Here is an 18524-nt window from a genome sequence, read left to right on the forward strand (position 1 = left end):
CCCGCCCAGGGCGCGCCCCGCCACAAGCAACCGGAGCGGGGCGGGGCGGGGCAAACGTCCACCGGCTCGCTTGGCCCCGCCTCCTCGTGGTGGTGCTGGGGAGAGAACACGTGACCCCTGCTGGCAACGCTGATTGGATAATGGCCCTCCACGAGGTTCCCCAGATCGGAAGGGAAGACTGCACCGCACTACGCTACCCAGCATGCAACGCGCGCCCGAGGGGCGGGGCAGCTGCGCCTGCACGCTACGTTTCCCCCGTGGCCGACTACAGCTCCCAGCGTGCACCGCGCCAAAAACCCCACCAGGGGGGTGGGCCTACGGCCAGGCCGTGGGGCGGGGTATGGCCCTCCACGAGGTTCCCCAGATCGGAAGGGAAGACTGCACCGCACTACGCTACCCAGCATGCAACGCGCGCCCGAGGGGCGGGGCAGCTGCGCCTGCACGCTACGTTTCCCCCGTGGCCGACTACAGCTCCCAGCGTGCACCGCGCCAAAAACCCCACCAGGGGGGTGGGCCTACGGCCAGGCCGTGGGGCGGGGTCGTGGCGCCGTAGCTCCGCCTTAGTTTGGCTGGGGGCTGCGGGGCTCAGCCTGCACTGCTGCTGCCTACCCTTTTTCATTTTTTTTTAAAAAGGACAATTTTTCCTGTCCCAGGTCAAATCAAACAGCTCAGGTCCGAATCAGTTTGACTCAGGAGCTATCTGTTACCAGCAAGTGTCCACCACCCCCGCCTGGGGCTTCAGCTGCTTCCAAATCCTTTGGTGCGCATCCAGCGTGCAGGCCCAAGCCTGGCGGGTTGCGATTCGGGTGCCCCCGAGTTTCGGTTGCCCTCAGGTTGCCGTACGGCTGCAGAAGTCTCCCATTTCTGTAAAGTTGGTGCGTAGCCGAGCTCCTCCGGCTGGAAGCTGGCCTGTGGGAAGCTAGCTATGAGGCTCTCATAGGGACTCCTGTCCTCAAGCAGACAAAGGTGCACCCTGCACTACACAATGCCGTTTTAATTGCATTACCTTGGTCAGGGTATTTCCCCCATCGAGGTCATGGTACTTCCCCTGCCAGGTCAGTATGGCTGGCCAGGCCCTGGCACAGCCCTGTGCAGCGCCGGAGGTCCACAACCAGGTGTTCACAGGAGGCCTCCTATCCCCTGGAGCACCTTTGCGCCTCTTCTCGGGCAGGTTTTGGAGCTGGGAGGAGAGCCCGGGCCGTGACACCGCCGATGGTGCTCAGCATGGTTGCCTGCATCAGGACTGCTAAGTGGAGCATCTAAGGATCCAACAGCTGTTGTTTTTGTTACCACGCTGCCATTTGGGCCGCTTGCTGGCAGTGCCGTGCTGCAGTCTGTGCCTCGCTCTGGCACCGTGATGCCCGTGGTAGCTGTAGTGTCGTAGTCCACAGCTGCTGTTACTGCTCCTTGGCTGCTGCCTACCATGCTAGGACCAGCACCTTGTTTTTGGGCCAGCAAAAAGAAAACCACCTTCATATTATATGTCCCTGGAGTGAACAAGGGTATTGTCCCACTAGCTCCTTCGCTTGAGAGGCACATGGCATTAGGCTGCAGACAACATTGTTCCATTTCTAGGCCCAGAGAAGTAGTGAGCTATGTTAATCTGAAGTCAGGCAGACGGCGGGCCAGGGGGTACCTTAGAGGCTGGATGCCTCTGAATCATTTAGTCCAATGGTTCTCAACCAGATTGCCAGACACCGTGGGGTCTCTTGGAAGGAGATAAGCAAATAAATACAGGTTGAGGCTGTTCCCTTGCTGGCCAATCCTGCACCCCCACTGCCCATCCCTTCTGCAAGGAGGAAAACACGAGTTTTTGAAATTGGATGCTGCTTAGCTCACAAAAGCAATGGAGGGGTGCCTCTAGTACCTGAACCACAAAAAAGGAGATAAGTTGCCCCTTTATTAACTGGCAATGCTGCTTATGTGCCACAGGGGCAAATTCAGGATGGATGCAAACAGGTGCACTTCCCTGGAGTCAGTGGAAACGGACTTGTTCACAATTCACGCTTTTACCACTGCATAATATTGCCTATTCTAATTCCAGTAAAGATTTCATGTGTGACATTGGGTTCATCACCATAGCCCCAGTCTGACAAGAAATACCATGGGGCCTTGTTACAGGACCTGGTCTCAATATACTTTCTTGCAAATAAGTTAATCAAGCATTTAAACAACTAAGGTCCCAGTCCTTCAGACAATTATGGATGTACTTAACTTTACTACCATGAGTAGCCAAATGATGGAACTGATTACAGTAATAAAATTAAGCTTATGCAGAAGTGTTTCCTGGATTGGGGCCCAAGAAAGCAAGTAGCTGCCAACAGAGAAGGAGTAAAATGTGACTGCAGAAAGCAGGCAGAGGCAGAATACTAACAAAATCATGTTGTGTAGGCATTAAATGGTTTGTCACATTCAAGGCAAAAAACAGAGATACACAAGTAAATTTCCAAACTCTTCTCAAATTCTGCATGTGTATTTTATGCATGCAAGCAAGCCAGGTAGTTATAGGAAAAATTACTCACAGTTTTGCATATGCTAATTCATTATTAGGCACAAAGATTGTCATAGACATAGACACGTACAGACATGAGAGTGTACAACATATTTACAAATGTTGCAGGTACTTTTTGAAGCCAGTAGAAACCAGCCACATAACAACACAGATACTGAGAAACCGTATCTTAAAATGTGTTTTAAAGGATTATTTTCAGCCTGGAAGGATATACTGTTAATGTGAAAATAAAAAGATATATATTTGAAATGGGCTTGGGCAGAGGTAAGCTTTTCTTTTCTTTTTTTCTATAGGACAATGTAGTGAAATCTAATTGTCGGTCCTCTGAACCATCCCTCACAAAGGTTCTCTTACATTTATTATATGTTGCACAGCCAAACATTCACCAATTGCTAGATTTCTAAATAGAATTTTAAAAACGTTTCTAGTTCAGCTTTTTTAAATGCGCTTTTAATCAGATATTTTACAAATGAGGGACTTCCAGTGTATTAGAAAGAAAATGTGAACAGTATGTTTCCAAATATATGCATTTCAGAGAAAATAATCTGAATGATAGCAACTGACAGCAACTGAAACTTCAGGTATCCAAGAGTGTTTGTTCTATATTATTAGGAGTTGTTTATTGATATGCCTAACTTTCATTCTTATGTCATTCCATTTCCATTTTTTTTACTAAGAATTTTCTTCCCTTAAAAGATCCAACTGAGTCAGTAAATACCTTAGTCCCTGCCGCATTAGAATAATGCCATGTACTCTGACCCTAAAGGCCATTTGAAAACTTCAGCTACTGCAGAATGCAGCTGCCCAGTTAGGCACTGATCCCACAATGAGAAATTGCACAAAGGCAGACATCTGCACCAGTGAGAGCTCATTGGATGCTTAGAGATTCATTTACCAATGCATCTCCCATGGAGCACGTTACACCAGTACTCAATAGACGGCACTATTTCCAGGTGCATTTCTAGGTGGTGATTTTGATCTTTTAAGCCTTACATGATTTACTGAGCCAAAGAGCTTGTTTGTTTCCCTGTGTGCCATCCCAACAATTGCCATCACGTGAGGGTACAAATTTTAATACTCTCCACATTCTCAGTGGATCCTTGACTCAGGAATTTGTTTTTCCTCTTGGGTCTAACAGAGTTTATGGTTTTAACCTTCAGGACATATAAGATCCAAACATTCATGGGTTTTTTATTAGGGAGGTGGCTCAAGGGGCTGGAATGATGGTTTTTATTTTATTTTTATTATTCCCTAAGTTAATCAGAAATGTGAGACTTGCTAAAACAGCTGCTTAACTTTAATTTCACAGACATTAGGGGCTAGAAGGGACCTCATGAGATCATTGAGTCCAGCCACAAAGGGAAGCAGGAAGCTCACTCAGGATGTAAACTGTCACCCTAGATAGGACTTGAACCTACAATTCCTGGCTTAGGAAGCCAATGCCTTATCCGTTAGGCCACTAGGGCTTCATGAATTTGTTTGTTGTTGTTTTTTTTATAACTCTTGTATGACTCTCACATTTCTGATATTTACAGCTTACAAACTGAAAGTAGATCGAAATAAATAGGTTAATTCATCCAGAAGCCATAACAAACTTTTACATTAGATCTGTAAAATAATAGACCATAACATCTATTATTCATGCTCCCCCATTCCATTTGGGACACAATTCGAAAGATAGCTCACATTGAAAAAAGTGCTGAACAGTTTTTAGAGCTCGCTATCTTAAAGGCATGGATAGAAATTATCCTGGGGTTTGACCCACATAAAAAATGGCACTTTGTGCATGGAGACATGCCACTTTCAACCATTACTTGGCAGGCGGTAACATGTGGTGCTGCTTTTTCACTGCCAGATGTCCCGTAAGAGTACACGTACTAGCGGAGCTAGTAGTGGCCCAGTCTCCAGAGGTTCCTGGGGATTTCTCCTCTCCAAGGAAAGCTCCAATTGGCTGGATGTCACCTCCACCCTGTAGTGGGAACGACTGGTCAACTACTAGTCTGGACTGCTCATCAGTTCTGTTGCTAACACTAAGATTGCAGCATGGACCCATAGTTTTCCTCACCTTACAGACCCTGTTTGACCAGTGCTGGGTCCTCCTGTCCCAGCTTTGTTGGTCAAGGCACAGAACGGGATATGTCCAAGCCAACTTGGCCATGAACATCTGAAATCTGTACAAGGTGACTCTTTTCTCAGTGGAGAGGGATGACCACATTGTGAGGACACAAAACAACACACCCTTGAATATGTCCAGCTTTTATCAATATCTCAATATCTCTTCTCCGCCAGCAGCTCCTGGTCTGAGGAAAAAAAACCACGTGGCAATGAAAGGGGTCCAAGTGTGAAGGTTTGGCCTAGGCACAGACAGCTAGGCCTGCAGGTAGGCTCTGAAGGACAACAGGAGGTGAGCCAGGTTACCATGGTGTTAGGTTGGGCTCTGGATCAATGAAACAGGGAACACAAGACCAGGTTCCTGGAGAGCCAAGAGAGGGATCCAAGAGATGTAGTCCAGGGTGCAAGCCGAGGTGAGAAGCCAGGAGAATCAGAGAGCTGGGTGCCAAGTCCCAGGGAAGATGCAAGAGCAGGGCCAGGGAAAGCCCAAGCTTTCAGGAGCTAGGAGAATCGGAGAGAGCAGTGAATGCAAGGCTTGTCAGAGCAGACTGAGACTGTCGTCAAGGTCTGCTTGCAGCCTGAGGCTGGGGTGTGCTTAGAAGGGCTGTGCGCGCTCTCAGCAGCCAGTCCAGTTACAGAGAACTGGGGCAGTGGCATTACGCGGAGGTCAAGGTCAGGCACAGAAGCTCCAGAACGTGGTCCAAATGGACTTGACTGACCAGAGGCACTGCCACCAGGCTCCTGTGGGAACAATTCCAAATCATGGACCAACATTTTTGGTCCAGAAAGGTGAGCAGCAACAGCGGGAACACATCCTGGCCACCTGGGGTGTCAAGCATCCCCTGTGCTCAGTCACAGTGCTAATGATTACCTAGGATGCCCTGGCTCACCGTACACCACTAAAGGCAGACGGCAGTGCCGTCTTGTGGGAGACGCTGTCAATTCTGGATTCTCTATTACCCCTAGTCTCATAGGGTCCTGCTGTGCTGGGCATTCAGATCAAATGCATCTGTTTAATCCAGTTTTGTGTTTACTGTTTAGTTAATCATGGCAGGTTAGGGATCTATGCCCATGGTTTTTTTGTGTCTGTCATTTAAATCATAACCAGAAATGACAAGCAGATGATATAGCATGTATAAATAAGTAACATATAATTACAAAACACCAGTGTGTTTTCATTTCCGTTCCCAATTCCATAACATTATTTTGACTGATGTCTATCAATAATCATCATCAATAATGGCATAAGATGTAAAACCTTAATGTTTTGTGGGTCTGCATGTTTAAGAAATAAGATTAGCAGCCACAACTCTGGGAGCAGTAAGAACGATTCTCCATCTCAGTTGTTTCTGTTAAGTGCCTTCTCTCCTTTGTACACTGTCAAAAGATGATGTTAGGGGGAGGAGGGACCACTAGGCTATCTAGGTCTGAGGGAAAAGTTAATCATTAAAAAAATGGAAGATACAATCTTAAAATGTTGAATGTATAAAACTTCCATTTGAAAGAACAGCCTCATTGTGTGAAACATTTGCTTATCAGGCGATACTCCTGGCACATAGTTAGAGATTAAGCAACAACCCCTTCTCTCCGGTGCTGGAAAACAGCCTTAGAAATTACAGGTACATTTCTCCATCGCAGAACTGTTGACCTTTTACATTATTTTCTGCTCCAAATTTCTGTGTTTCTATTCACCTAACCCAGCTTGCTTTAGTATTTAACAGAGCTTTTACAGTTTCTTATGGGTTTAGGATATTTTCCTCTGTGTCCAATTAAAACATAGTTAGGGGCGTACCTTTTCTCTTTTATTCTCTGTCCTGGGAAGGTTTGATTTGCATATGGGCTGGAGAGCCAGGGAAAAAGGAAAGTTTAGGTTGAGCAAGGAAATCCAATGTTCACTTCAACAGACTAGATACATCCTGTGAAGATCTTGGTCTACTTGACAACTGGAGGGAACTCCAGAGATGCCACATCACTAATGCATTTGAAATTTTAACCATTAAAAAATATGATCTAGTTGTGTTTGACATCCTCCTGAAGAGCCAGACTAAACATACAGGGACTAGAGATATAGAAACGTATAGGAGTGCACTTTGAGTGACTGTCCAAACTAACCACAGAAATTGCAAATGATTTATGTTGCTACTAACACTGATAATAACTGTCTCATGGCAAGATACGCTCTAATAGGAAGGTGTTTGGCTTCTCACTGCTTTAGAACTGTTTTTACTGTATGAAGCAATGATATTACCAGAGGACTGAAATTAAAGCCATTCAATAAGTTCTGAACTGATGAACTACATCAATTTAGAGACTTTATTTGCATTTATCCCAGCTGTCCTTTTCAAACAGAATTCCTGCCATTCATACTCTCAGACACATCTGCTAATAACTGCAAGCAAATGGCAGAACTTAAGGATTCCCAGAGGCAGATCCCTTCAGTATCAACCATTTTTTGGAAACGTGATGTACAGAACACAAGTGGTCATTATTTTAAGTAGACTCATTTTAATTACAAAGGCAGAGCTCCTAAGATGTCACATACAATGCTATAACAATAAAGTCACTATGTAAAATAGTTTGGCAATCAAAGTGAAAAAAGAATACAAAAAAAAAAAAGACCCGCTGTAGGAACAATAGGATCAACGCTTGCACCGTGCTAGTCCCACATCACAGTGTTTATTTTCTCTCAGCTTTATGAATGCACATTTTAAAATTAAAATTCTGTGCATACCCATGTTACATTGGGATTGATCGTTTGCAACCTGAAACTTGAGTAGAGCTGTAGTAAAAGAAAAACTCTTTAAACAGGGAAAAACCCCTGATAAATAGATGATACTTAGAACACTCCTGTGCAAATCTGGAGTGATTTTTCTTGACCTCATTGATGTTGTAGCATCAATTTGTATTATTCTATTTCTTATGCACGGGCAACTGGTGCCTCCTGGCTCTGGGGAGGCACCAGCGGCCGATCAGCAACCAGGATGGGGGGGGTCCCCCAGTGGCCAATCAGTGACCCCAGAAGCGCAGGGGACAAACTGGAAGTGCTGCCAGCAAAACCGGAAGTGCCACCGGCACTTCTCGGGGGGGGGCATCAACTGGTGCTCCCCACTCCCCGGCCTGTGAGGGCCAATTTCAGGGGGAGCATGTGCCCCCCCCCCCCCCCCCACTACACATTGCCTATGTTCTTATGTATGCCTCCTTTCTTTATCTGATTTATCTCTTACTAGTAATTTAGTTGTAGTGAGTATGCTTAAATGAGTAACATTGGCTTACCTGGAGGATAAGCCACACCTGCCCAGCTGTGAACCTTGAGAGGAATGGCACTGAGAGAAGCTGCAGAGCTGGCTGTATATTCTCTTACAGTGCTACTGTCTCTGTCTTGGAGCTGAAAAACTTATAGCCAAAAAGGAGGAAGCACCTCCCACCAGAAACACTCTACCGACCCAGACCTAGTCTATTTGCTCAGCCCCTTATCCAAGACCACCCCCAAACCAACAGCAGCATATCCCCATCCACAACCCACCTGCCATCATAATCACTCCTTATTGCCAAAACAACAATCTTTTGTGACTGCAAAGAATTGTGGGATTGAGCATGTAATGAAGCTGTGGATAGTTTATGGGCCCTAGAAACAAAAACTTGAGAAACTGCAATAAAAGTACTCCAAGCTGCCAATTCTAAAATAAGAGAATAAGTATGCTTTTGTGAGATGAATCTACCCCCTGTGGCTCTTTTAAATTTAAAATGAGTTTCATATCATTTTCATATGCACTGTGCAAATGATAAATTATGTACTTCAAAGCAATGTGAATTTGAATATGCAAACAGTAGAAGTCCATTATTAACTGGGAGACATAGAATTACCATACCTGAAAATAAAACATAGATTAAAAAAATTAAGACTTCTACAGTCCACAGACTATATGCTGTTTACAAAGGTATTGACACATGATCCTTCCTAGCTCTGATACCCACTTTGACTTACAATAATGATTCATACTTTGTGTTGCCTCAGAACACTTGGAGGTCAAAATAAAAAAAAGTATCAAATCCTTTTTCTTATTACAAGGCTCCACTTACAGTACTCAATTAAATTTAGTAATCAATTAAATTACTAAATTGTAATTTCTACCCATTGTACAAGACTGCTATTTTCAAAGCTCTACCGCAAGTATAATGTGCAAGTGTGAGATTGGCATGTTGTAGATTAATAAATGGATTTGGGCTAAGCAATGGCAATTTGACAAACTACTTGCAATTCATTACAAGTTAAAACTTAATTTGTGTAGTTTTGAACAGAATGGTTCGCAGACCTGTGTATATTAAGATGCTTTCATTTGAATCGCTTTTCACTGTAAAAAGAAGACATTGAGACATCGTGCAATATTGATTCAGTGTAAAATGATATCACCAATGTGCTTTCTGAATGCTAAGTTGTCCCTCCCTTTCTCTCCTCCCCTGCACACACACACACATTAGCAGAACAAAGTTCTCGGTTCACATCAGGGTATCTGTCACTTTGGTATGAGTTCTGTATGCAGTTTAGCAAAATACATTTAGTAAAATTGCTGTATCCCAACTTCTCATTTTGATTCTACCTCGTGTGCAACTGGAGTAATTTTGTGAAGTTGTATGGTAGTATTCAGAACACAAAACAATGTCTTTTGATTTGCATTTCATACTATTTTTTTTCTTTTTCACATGGATGCATAGAACTACCCAATAATTTGCATATCAATGGAATATTTTTGCAAAACCAAACCAAGGTTTGGCACAATCTTTGAAAATAACAAGCCTAATTGATTCCTACTGCTGTTATAATGCTACTGACTACTGTGGAATTACACTGGGGTTAAACTTTGGCCAATACATTTAACAGAACTGGAATTCAAGTGGCAACTCTAACTTAATTATATACAGTACCATGACGACTTGAAGGGGTCTTTTATTGAGCAGAACACTTAACAAGCTCTTTATTAAATACTTATTAACCCTGTGTGAAACGGATTGCAAAAGGAATGAAAAGTACATACATGAGGGCACGCACACACACACACACACACACACACACAGTAAATGATAAAGGAAGAAAAATAATCAACACTAAAAACCACCACAAATATCTGAGGTATAAAAATTGTATTTATATTACAATGAAAAAATGATACAACACAATACTTTCAGTGTGTGCTACAGAATGTAGCAAGCACCATGTACGTGTTTACAAATGAAACTTTACAGTATCATACATCTTACAGGCTATGAAGCGCTCCTTTTTGGATGTATATTCCAATGGCTCTGGCACAGAATGTACCGAGTACGCCCCTAGAATTCGACCAGTAAAGCATCCTCCTCAGCAGAAGTGCCTCTTTCACATATTTCATGTTTGGCCAAGTATTGCCAATTAAGAATTCCTATTGCACAGACCCTTTAAACCACATACATTGTGTGAAACCACATTTTACAATTCTATTACTCATGCAAAGTGAAAAGAGGAAGTCTTGAAGTTAGTCTGCCTTCACTGTGGTTTGCTACCAGGCTATACTACAGGTGTACTTGGGTTACCAGGAGTCTTTGCTTGGATTCATTTCTAAAATTGGCAGCCACAATGATTACATGGTTTTTAATAGTCCTTATTAATATGTGGATGTACACATAGGCTTAAAGGTCACACTTTCATTTTAATAGTTACATAATACACCTATATTAGATGTTTCTTTTGCAGCGATCAGATAGGAATATTGCCTTTTATTCACTAAACACACTGACTCATGTTCTTTGTTAGTGGAACACAATTCAACTCCAATGAATCTGCTCCATTTGTTTTACAGTGATGCAGTGCTCCTTTAAAAACAAACAAACCAGAAACCTAATGGCTCAATAGTCTTTTCAACCAACTTTGGATAGTGCATTATTCATTAATTAAATATTTAGACACATTCATCTTTATTATTTGTATTTTTGTAACACATGGAACAATGGCCTTCTAATGAAGAAGAATTCTGAAGTTTGATTTTCAGGCATTACCTTATTTACATATTCATACAAAAATGTATGATATTTAATATTTTTGTTCAGAGACTGTGCTGGCAGGGTTAAAAACATTTAAATGATTTTAATTTCCTTATAGAAATGACCTTTGAGTGGAAAAAAGCTGATAAAACTAATTAATCAAATTAACATGCTAGAAAAGTCAAATGATAACTCTTTGCACCCATGTACGCTGTTCTAAACCCTTAGAAAAGAGCTGGCCAATAGATTCCACAGCTTTGGTATGGGGCACAAGCACACACTTGTAGACTGAACTCATATGCACAGAATCTCTTTATGATGTTTTGAACTTCCACATCTCATTAGTTTGGTATTTTAACGTCATATGCCAAAATACATTGTGTTGATAGAAGAGAATTGGTAAGAAGAGAATTGAAAAATTGTAAATGCTTTATCAATCCAAATCATTTTTATTTGTACTATTGGGATTGTTCTAAACTAGCTGTTGGCAAAAAAAATGTAAGTTGTAACTGCTACATCTGCTCCAATACCCACTAGCCAGGGGGTCTTTTCTTTATTTGATCCGAGTTTGATAAGCCCTGAATAAAAACCTTAAAATAAAGAATTAAGACGTTAGGTTGAAGCCTGGCTGCAAATACCAAATGTAACTTTGTAGCGTTGTTATTTTTTGGTCCATTCCTGCACTCTGGCAAAACTGGCACTGCAATCAGCTTGATTTTTACACAGGGAAATAAGAGGGGCCAGTTCTTGAATGGGATTGTGCATGTCAAGGAGTTCACCTTACTGATAGTACTTCCTAAAAAAGGAAGATGAAAGGGTAAGTCTTCCATGTGCTTGCAGAAGCATTGCTGGAGGGGGGGAGAATGGGAACAAGGGAATGTGCATCTTCCCCCACAAATTTAGTGGGGGATCCTGTAGAAAAAAAATAAATGCAACTTAGAGCTGCTTTGACTCTTCTGTGGCTCCATTGAGGCTGTAGCTGATGAAGTCCTCAGAGTATATGACTGAACTGGAGGGAGAAGGTCACAAAACCAGTGGAGACACAGGTCTTAGTGGGACCTGCAAGTTCTGATGGCAGAACTTCACCATTGCTCCATAAGAGAGATCAAACCTCCGCAAGGAAAGCTTCATGGCAACTCCCTCCCTCCACAGTTCCCTCCCAGAAAGGGGAGAACCAGCCCTGTATTCTTGTACACGTCAAACCCTTTCATGTTTCTTAACTGCAGAAAGAAAAAAGTTTAAAAGTAACTGACAAAAAAGTTACATTTTCTAATTTAAAAACACTGTCATTACACGAAATGATAGTTCAGTTGGAGTTACTCCAAGAAAGTGATTATTCAATCAGGTTGTTTTGCAGTAATGTTTGGACCACAGCTCTAACAACTAAGCACACGCAGTGACAAAGATCCACCTTTAAAATGAATGAAAAACCAGAAAACTAAATTCATCCCTAGTAGCTAAGCAACAAGGCAATATAATTAACAACACTGCACTGGTGCTGGATGGGACAATGACTAACGTTTTGAAATGGAATATTAAGACCCCAACTTTTCACACTGAAGTTAGTAGAAGCAGCATATGGCATTTAGCACTTTGCTATGGAAATTATACCACTTGGACTAGTGGCCTGATCCTACCTATTTCTTACTCAAGCAAGTAATACTTAAAACAACTGTGCCATTGCCTTCAGGGAGACTCCCTTGGTTAGGAGGGATTAGCAGAAATGGGTTCTATGTCTGACAGTTGTCATAGTCAATCAGGTTTTAAGACAAACATTCAATGAGAAAAATACCTTTTTTCTTGGTCTTCATAATGGTTACCATAGTAATAACTAAAAGTAAAAACAAATAAACCCTTTTCATTTCTACTCAGATTATTGGAGTAATTTTTATTGAAAATATAAGATCTACAAAGCCATGGATACCCAGTGTGGAAGAACTCATTAAGTTAGCACATTCATCTTTCAAAGGAGAATTCCAGATCAACAACAGTGTTCAATTTAAAATCTCTACTCTCCTTCTATGAGTTTCAATTTTTTTTATTAGGAGGTTCTGTGCAAGAGCTGCTTGTCATGAAAAGAAACACTTTACAATTCATGAATGTGTTCATTATAGAATAAATGAACAGCAACAATATTACTAGCCTTTTTTCCTGTTAACAGTCATGTGTTAAAGTAAACTCTTAATTTTTCCATGATTTGGAAATTAGTTACATATGCACCAAAGGAGCTAGTAGTTTCTGCTGCTTGTCAGCTACACACAATGAATATATTGCTGTGTGCTTTCCCCAACAATGAGGATTTTAGTAATATGCAAGGTGTGTATAACATAATACCAAAACCTGCATCACAGAAAAGGATAAATGTTTTCTTTTTCAGCTGCCAGAGTTTATAACCTTAGGCTCTGCCCCAGAGCCGAAGTAGGGGTAGCCATACATTAGGTTACGTAACTTAAAAGTATTCATTTTCCTTGTTGGCAAGTTCCAAGCAGTAAGCAAGAGTGCAAACAAGGATTGTAAGCTGCCACAAATGTATTCATATTTCTACTCTGTGTTGTAAGAGCCAAAGGGAGGACACATATGTCAAATGTTAAAAGAACAACCAAATCTTTGTTTTGATCACTATGGTCAGTATGTCATGAGGTTTTTATATCTGAATGCTAAAAATGGCACCACAGGTAGACATCCTCTAGCATTATACAGTACGGTTGTATTTCCATAGCCATTTAATGCTGGTCTCACAGAGACCCTGACTTTGTAAGGTAACAAAACAGAGAGCTGGGTGCTGAAGAATCAAGGAGGGCCTGTAGCAAGATCATGAACCCTCTCACCAAAATCTAATTTCATAATTTCACTTAAAACCTCACAGAACTGGATGCAAGAGGATTAAGACACAGATACACCTCCCAGTCCTTCATTTGTAACAAGATCATTCAAATAGAGGTCCTTAAAGAAACAAAGCTGAGTTGTCCTTTAAACAATGAAAAAGGAGAGGCATACATAAAATGGTCACCAAGGCACAATATAACGAAGGTGAAGAGTCCCTGAGACTCTGGTCTGGGTCTGTACCATTCCCCTCCCTATACAAGTAAATGAGAACATTTAGGAAAATATAATACAAAATCTCTTACAGGAAATATAGACTACACTTGCTAAAATCACTTCTCTAAAAGTGTTTATAGCTTTTTTCTTTTTTTTAATCTTTTTTTCTTTTTTTTTTTTAAAAGACCTTCTTTAAACAGATAATGTAAAGACTGGTCCATTTTTTCTTACCCAGCAAGCCAAGCTCTAATGACTTCACTAAGCTGAAGTTGTATTAGAATACATCTCCATAGTATTGCTACAATTTGGGTAAATATGTTCTGAACAGCTTGATGAATACTAAATAAACTTTGCTGTTTTACAGCATACATTTTATTTTTTTGCATTTTTTAAAGAATAGAAAATGCAATTATAGTGTGCAAAAAAAAAAAAAAAGAAGAAGAAAAAAGAAAAAATGATTAATTATCTTCTAGCTGAATACTGTAATTTTAAGCCATGCCTTCCATAAAAATGTATTGGCAGCTGTAAATAGGAAAAAAAATACAAGCAAACAGTAATTTTATTTCCTTGCAGGGAAGATTAACTATCAAAATCTGAATCAGTTGCACTCTGTAATTTGTCAAATGAACAAAATGAAACGAAACACTGACATGTCATCCATTCCACGATAACAGGTCAGAACTGCCACTTTGACTTCTAGTAGCCCTGCTAAAATGGAGAGAATGGTTGGCTGCTGGTTGGATGTCAAACACATAAAGCAAAAGAAAGTTGAGTTCATCCCACATGAAGTCATTGTTAGAGCTGGCTTTTTTCCCTGTTTTGAAGTACAGTAGTGACTTGTCAATGACCTTCTTCAAAAGATCATTTGAGATTTGAAGATTTTTCCATCTAAATCTTTCAAAACACAGCTGCTTAAAAGAATTTATATATTCTACAGGCTGCTATGAAGCATTCATAATTTCTTTATGAAAAAAACCCAGAAAAAGTAGTCGAATTTTTGTAGCTTTGAATCACTAACACGATAGTTTCCATTATTTTTTTTTGACATCTGAAAACGGTCTCCACAAAATAATCGTCTTAAACGTCCTTATCTCGTCATTTGCTTCCAATCGTTTGAATTTCATACTTCTTGAATGGAATGATATGATTTTTTGTTTGTTTGTTTAAATTTGCAGTAGGGCTACATCAAGCTAGCTTTAAGTCACAACTGTACCTAACCACAGTTCTCTGCAACAAAACCATGATTTACAATATCTAATATTGTGGTTACAGTGCAGGGAACCGTGGGTAAGAAACCTCCATTTCAGAGTATTGTGGTTGGGGTTTCCTGGAAGAGTGGCAGTTGACACCTCTGGAATTTTCTTATAAGTGCTTCAGTTAGATAGATGGTCCTGAGTTGAGCTGGTAACTCAGGCACTAGGAGAGCCTGGCATTAAGTCTGCGGGAATGTGTATAGCCACCATCGCTTGAACCGCTTTGCAAACTGTAGTGGTCTTCAGCATCGCTGGCACTCCCAATACTGTCCATTTCACCAGGTGTAAATTCCATTCCTTCAATGTCTACTTCTAAACAAAACACAAAAAGGCAACATTTTCAGAAATGCACAGTTACCTTGGGTCAATGCTGCAGGTGTAAGTTAAGACTAACACACTAGCGTATGGTTCAAACCGCATTTCATTTTCCTTTAAAAAATATATATATTTCTTTAAAAATTCAGTGAATTCCTGAGAAAAATACGAGATTGATACCCCCGGGAATTAAAATCTCATTTTTATCCACAGGACAAATACAACATGATACCAGTAAAGGTTCTAGATTTGTGTCCAAAGCCTGATGTGCAGATACCAGGGTAAAGACTAAAACAAGGAGCTTAATTCCCATGGACATTTCAATACTAGCAGTCTTTACTGACACGGTTTAGCAGAAGTGCTAGTTAGTGGTAACTGTGGTGCAGCCATGAGTCCACTAAGAGTTGGAATGAGACCAATAGCTCATTTCTCACTGGCCACTGGAAAGCCATCAAATGGTAAGGTTTCAAGCCATTAAAACTCAGAGTGGATACAAACTGGTGATGAGAGCTGAAAAGCTCTTTATTGCTTAACTAATGATTTGAACCATGCAGCCCAGACTTGTAATAATATGCATCATCCTACGCAGAATTGTCAAGCGTTTTCAGGTCTGAATAATCCTTTACATAAAAAAAACCTGATTAATACAGAGGATATAAGCCCACTTTACCAATCCATCACAGAAAGAACTCTAGACACGTATAGCTGAACTTAAAATAAAAAATCCTGTCAAAAGCAAGACAAAACTCCAAACTGGCCTTCAAAAAAAACTTTTAAAAAAAATGAAGCAATTATTAATCCCACAAATTTCAAGATTGTAACGCTTTTTGGTTCAGTAAAACTGTTCATGGTTTCTTCTGCTTTCCCTCCCCCTTTTCCTTCTTTCATTCTGCCATTATGACAGGGGAAAGGGAGATGGGAGAGGAGGAAAAATCATAAATGAAATTACATAATTTTTAGGCTTCTAAGCTCCTCAGAAAAGAAATGAAATAACGTGAGTTCCTGATTTAGGAAAAGGCTATTTTTCAATAGAAAACTTTTTTGAAAATGTCTCTTTATACCTAGAGAACCAACATGAAACAAGCAGCACCAAGAGCCTTGCTGCCAAATACAAAAAAACTCTCTCAGTAAGGAGCCAGATTCTGATATTGCTGCTCACAAGGAGCAGCACGTTCTTTCACAACCATCCTGTTCTTTACCATGGGGCCACCTGGTCAGCTAATCTTCCTGATTACACATATTAGATTCTGGTCTCAAGGGCTCAATCTTGCTCCCAGCAAAGTCAATGGTAAAACTGCTACTGCCTTTAAAAGTGGCAGGATTGGGTCCAAGGCACTAGTATGGTACAGAGCCATGTAAAACAAAGTTAATGCCTGTAGTTATTTAATGGAAGTATGTGTTTAAATTGTGATTTGACACAATTCATAAGAACAGGAAGCAAAACAATATATGGCTGGCCATCCTTAACTCACTGCTAGACAGACTGGAAATTGTCTGCAAAAAGGATGCAAGTGCCTCTTAAGAAAATGAGCACTGTTTATATTTTTCATTTATATTCTGCCAGTCAAAAAATATGGCAGAACAACCAATACACAGTTAAATATCTATTACAAGCTATCATCCCTTGCTGCAGTTGTATCATTTCCATTAGCAGGAGTGTGAAATTAGCGATCAGAAAGTGATAAGGCCTATATTTTATTGTTAAAATCAGGGCAGAGAGGAATGTATGTTATTACTCACAAAGCAAGGGACTTGCTCCTCCCATAGCTCTCACACTGCTGTGTGGTTCACGTTCTGGTGGTTACACAGCCCCATGCGCTGCCTTGTAGAAACTGATGAATGAGCTACTAGGATCCTGAGCCAGATCCTCAGAGGGTGAAAACCAGGGTAGGTCCATTGATTTTAATAACTGCACAATGATTTATAGCAGTAAGGACCTTACTTGTGCTTTAAAAGCCATAGACTACATCAGTTGGGATGCAGTCAATTACATATTTTGTAATATATTTCCTAATAATTTAACTGGACCTTACAATGATCTATCACATTGCAGTACATTTATTTTTTAATACTTGAACCTATTACTGATTTACCATTAACCCCAAGGACCAGATTGCACATTACTTGCATGAAATGATGCCCCATTATTTGATTAATTCTGTCAACTTCAAAGACAACGCTATTTCATTTGACCAAGGACAGCAAAAACTCAGCCCAACTGTTCCTGAAGCCAGGGGCACCTCTTACTGGATTACCTTGTTCCGAATCAGTGGATATTGTTGATCCCATGCTGTCAGTGCGGATGCGTTCCATGCCCTGCATGGAGAGCTGTTCCAATCTGCGTTTGAGGTAGCGGTGTTCCCGCTGTAGTTGTTCTTTGATATTTAGAGCTTTTCGGTCCTGTTCTTCCAATTTCTTGGGGGGAGAAAATAAACAACAAATGAAGCCAGAAACATGGACTGATTTTAAAACAAAAGCAACTTATTTCAAATACTTTGTTTTTCATAAACATGTTAATATATCATCTGACACCATCCAATGGTTATAGGACATCTATATTAAGCAGATCAATGACCATTGTCAATATGAAAAGAGCCAGCTGAGACCACCTGCCAGAAACAAGTGTGGAAGGACAGACTGAAAAAGACCTCCACCCTACATTGCAGACTCTTGCAAAGATTGAAAATGTACCACCCCTGCAGATGTGGACCACATGCTGAAGTTCTTGTGCAACAATCTTACAACTCTGTACTAATGCAATTACTATGTGCAGGGGTCCTGCCTCTCCTCCCAAACAAATGGGGTAACTGAGTAATTATGGTTAATTGAATAATTGAATGGTTAACTGAATAATTTAGACTGCTTCAACCTACCACAATTATATATTTATGTAGCTACCATGTGTGGGGTCCTGTATTGTATTGTAACTCTCTTGAACCATGTAAAGAGTCATTTTCTCGCTAATATGTGAATGCACAGTAGGGCAAATACTCTTGTGATGCAATTTCATGGATTTCAGTAAAGTTATAACTTTTTAGAGCAGCAGTTAGTTTTGCCAGTAATAAAGCTCACAGCGTAGGCTGTATTATTTCAAAACAGTGGTGCCAGTGGTAAGGATTTTTCAAAGTAAGACTCAATTACTGTTCCATTATTGCTGGGAGAATATTTAAAATCATTCTACCAGGCAATAATAAAAGAAAAGTGCCATCTTGGATAAATATGTAAAATGAAGGAAAACCAGCTTGCAGTCAAAATGTAATGCTTGCTTAGGTGAAAGAGTG

The 18524-nt window shown here is 40.8% G+C and overlaps 1 protein-coding gene across 2 annotated transcripts in view; it reads right to left on the reverse strand.

Annotated features, from left to right (window-relative positions):
- Positions 1-9728: 9728 nt before the first annotated feature.
- The window catches only part of MXD4 (MAX dimerization protein 4), a 53737-nt gene continuing 44941 nt past the window's right edge, over positions 9729-18524 (reverse strand). For both annotated transcript variants that reach the window (XM_006030894.3, XM_006030893.3), the window contains exons 5-6: positions 17499-17658; positions 9729-15240 (exon numbers count right to left, since the gene is read on the reverse strand). In XM_006030894.3, coding sequence (XP_006030956.1) covers positions 15092-15240; positions 17499-17658 — 309 coding nt within the window. In that variant the 3' untranslated portion in view covers positions 9729-15091. The remainder of the gene's footprint in view (positions 15241-17498; positions 17659-18524) is intronic.

This window comes from Alligator sinensis, unplaced genomic scaffold, assembly GCF_000455745.1.
Source record: "Alligator sinensis unplaced genomic scaffold, ASM45574v1 scaffold1051_1, whole genome shotgun sequence".
In the NCBI taxonomy this organism is placed as follows: Eukaryota; Metazoa; Chordata; order Crocodylia; family Alligatoridae; genus Alligator; species Alligator sinensis.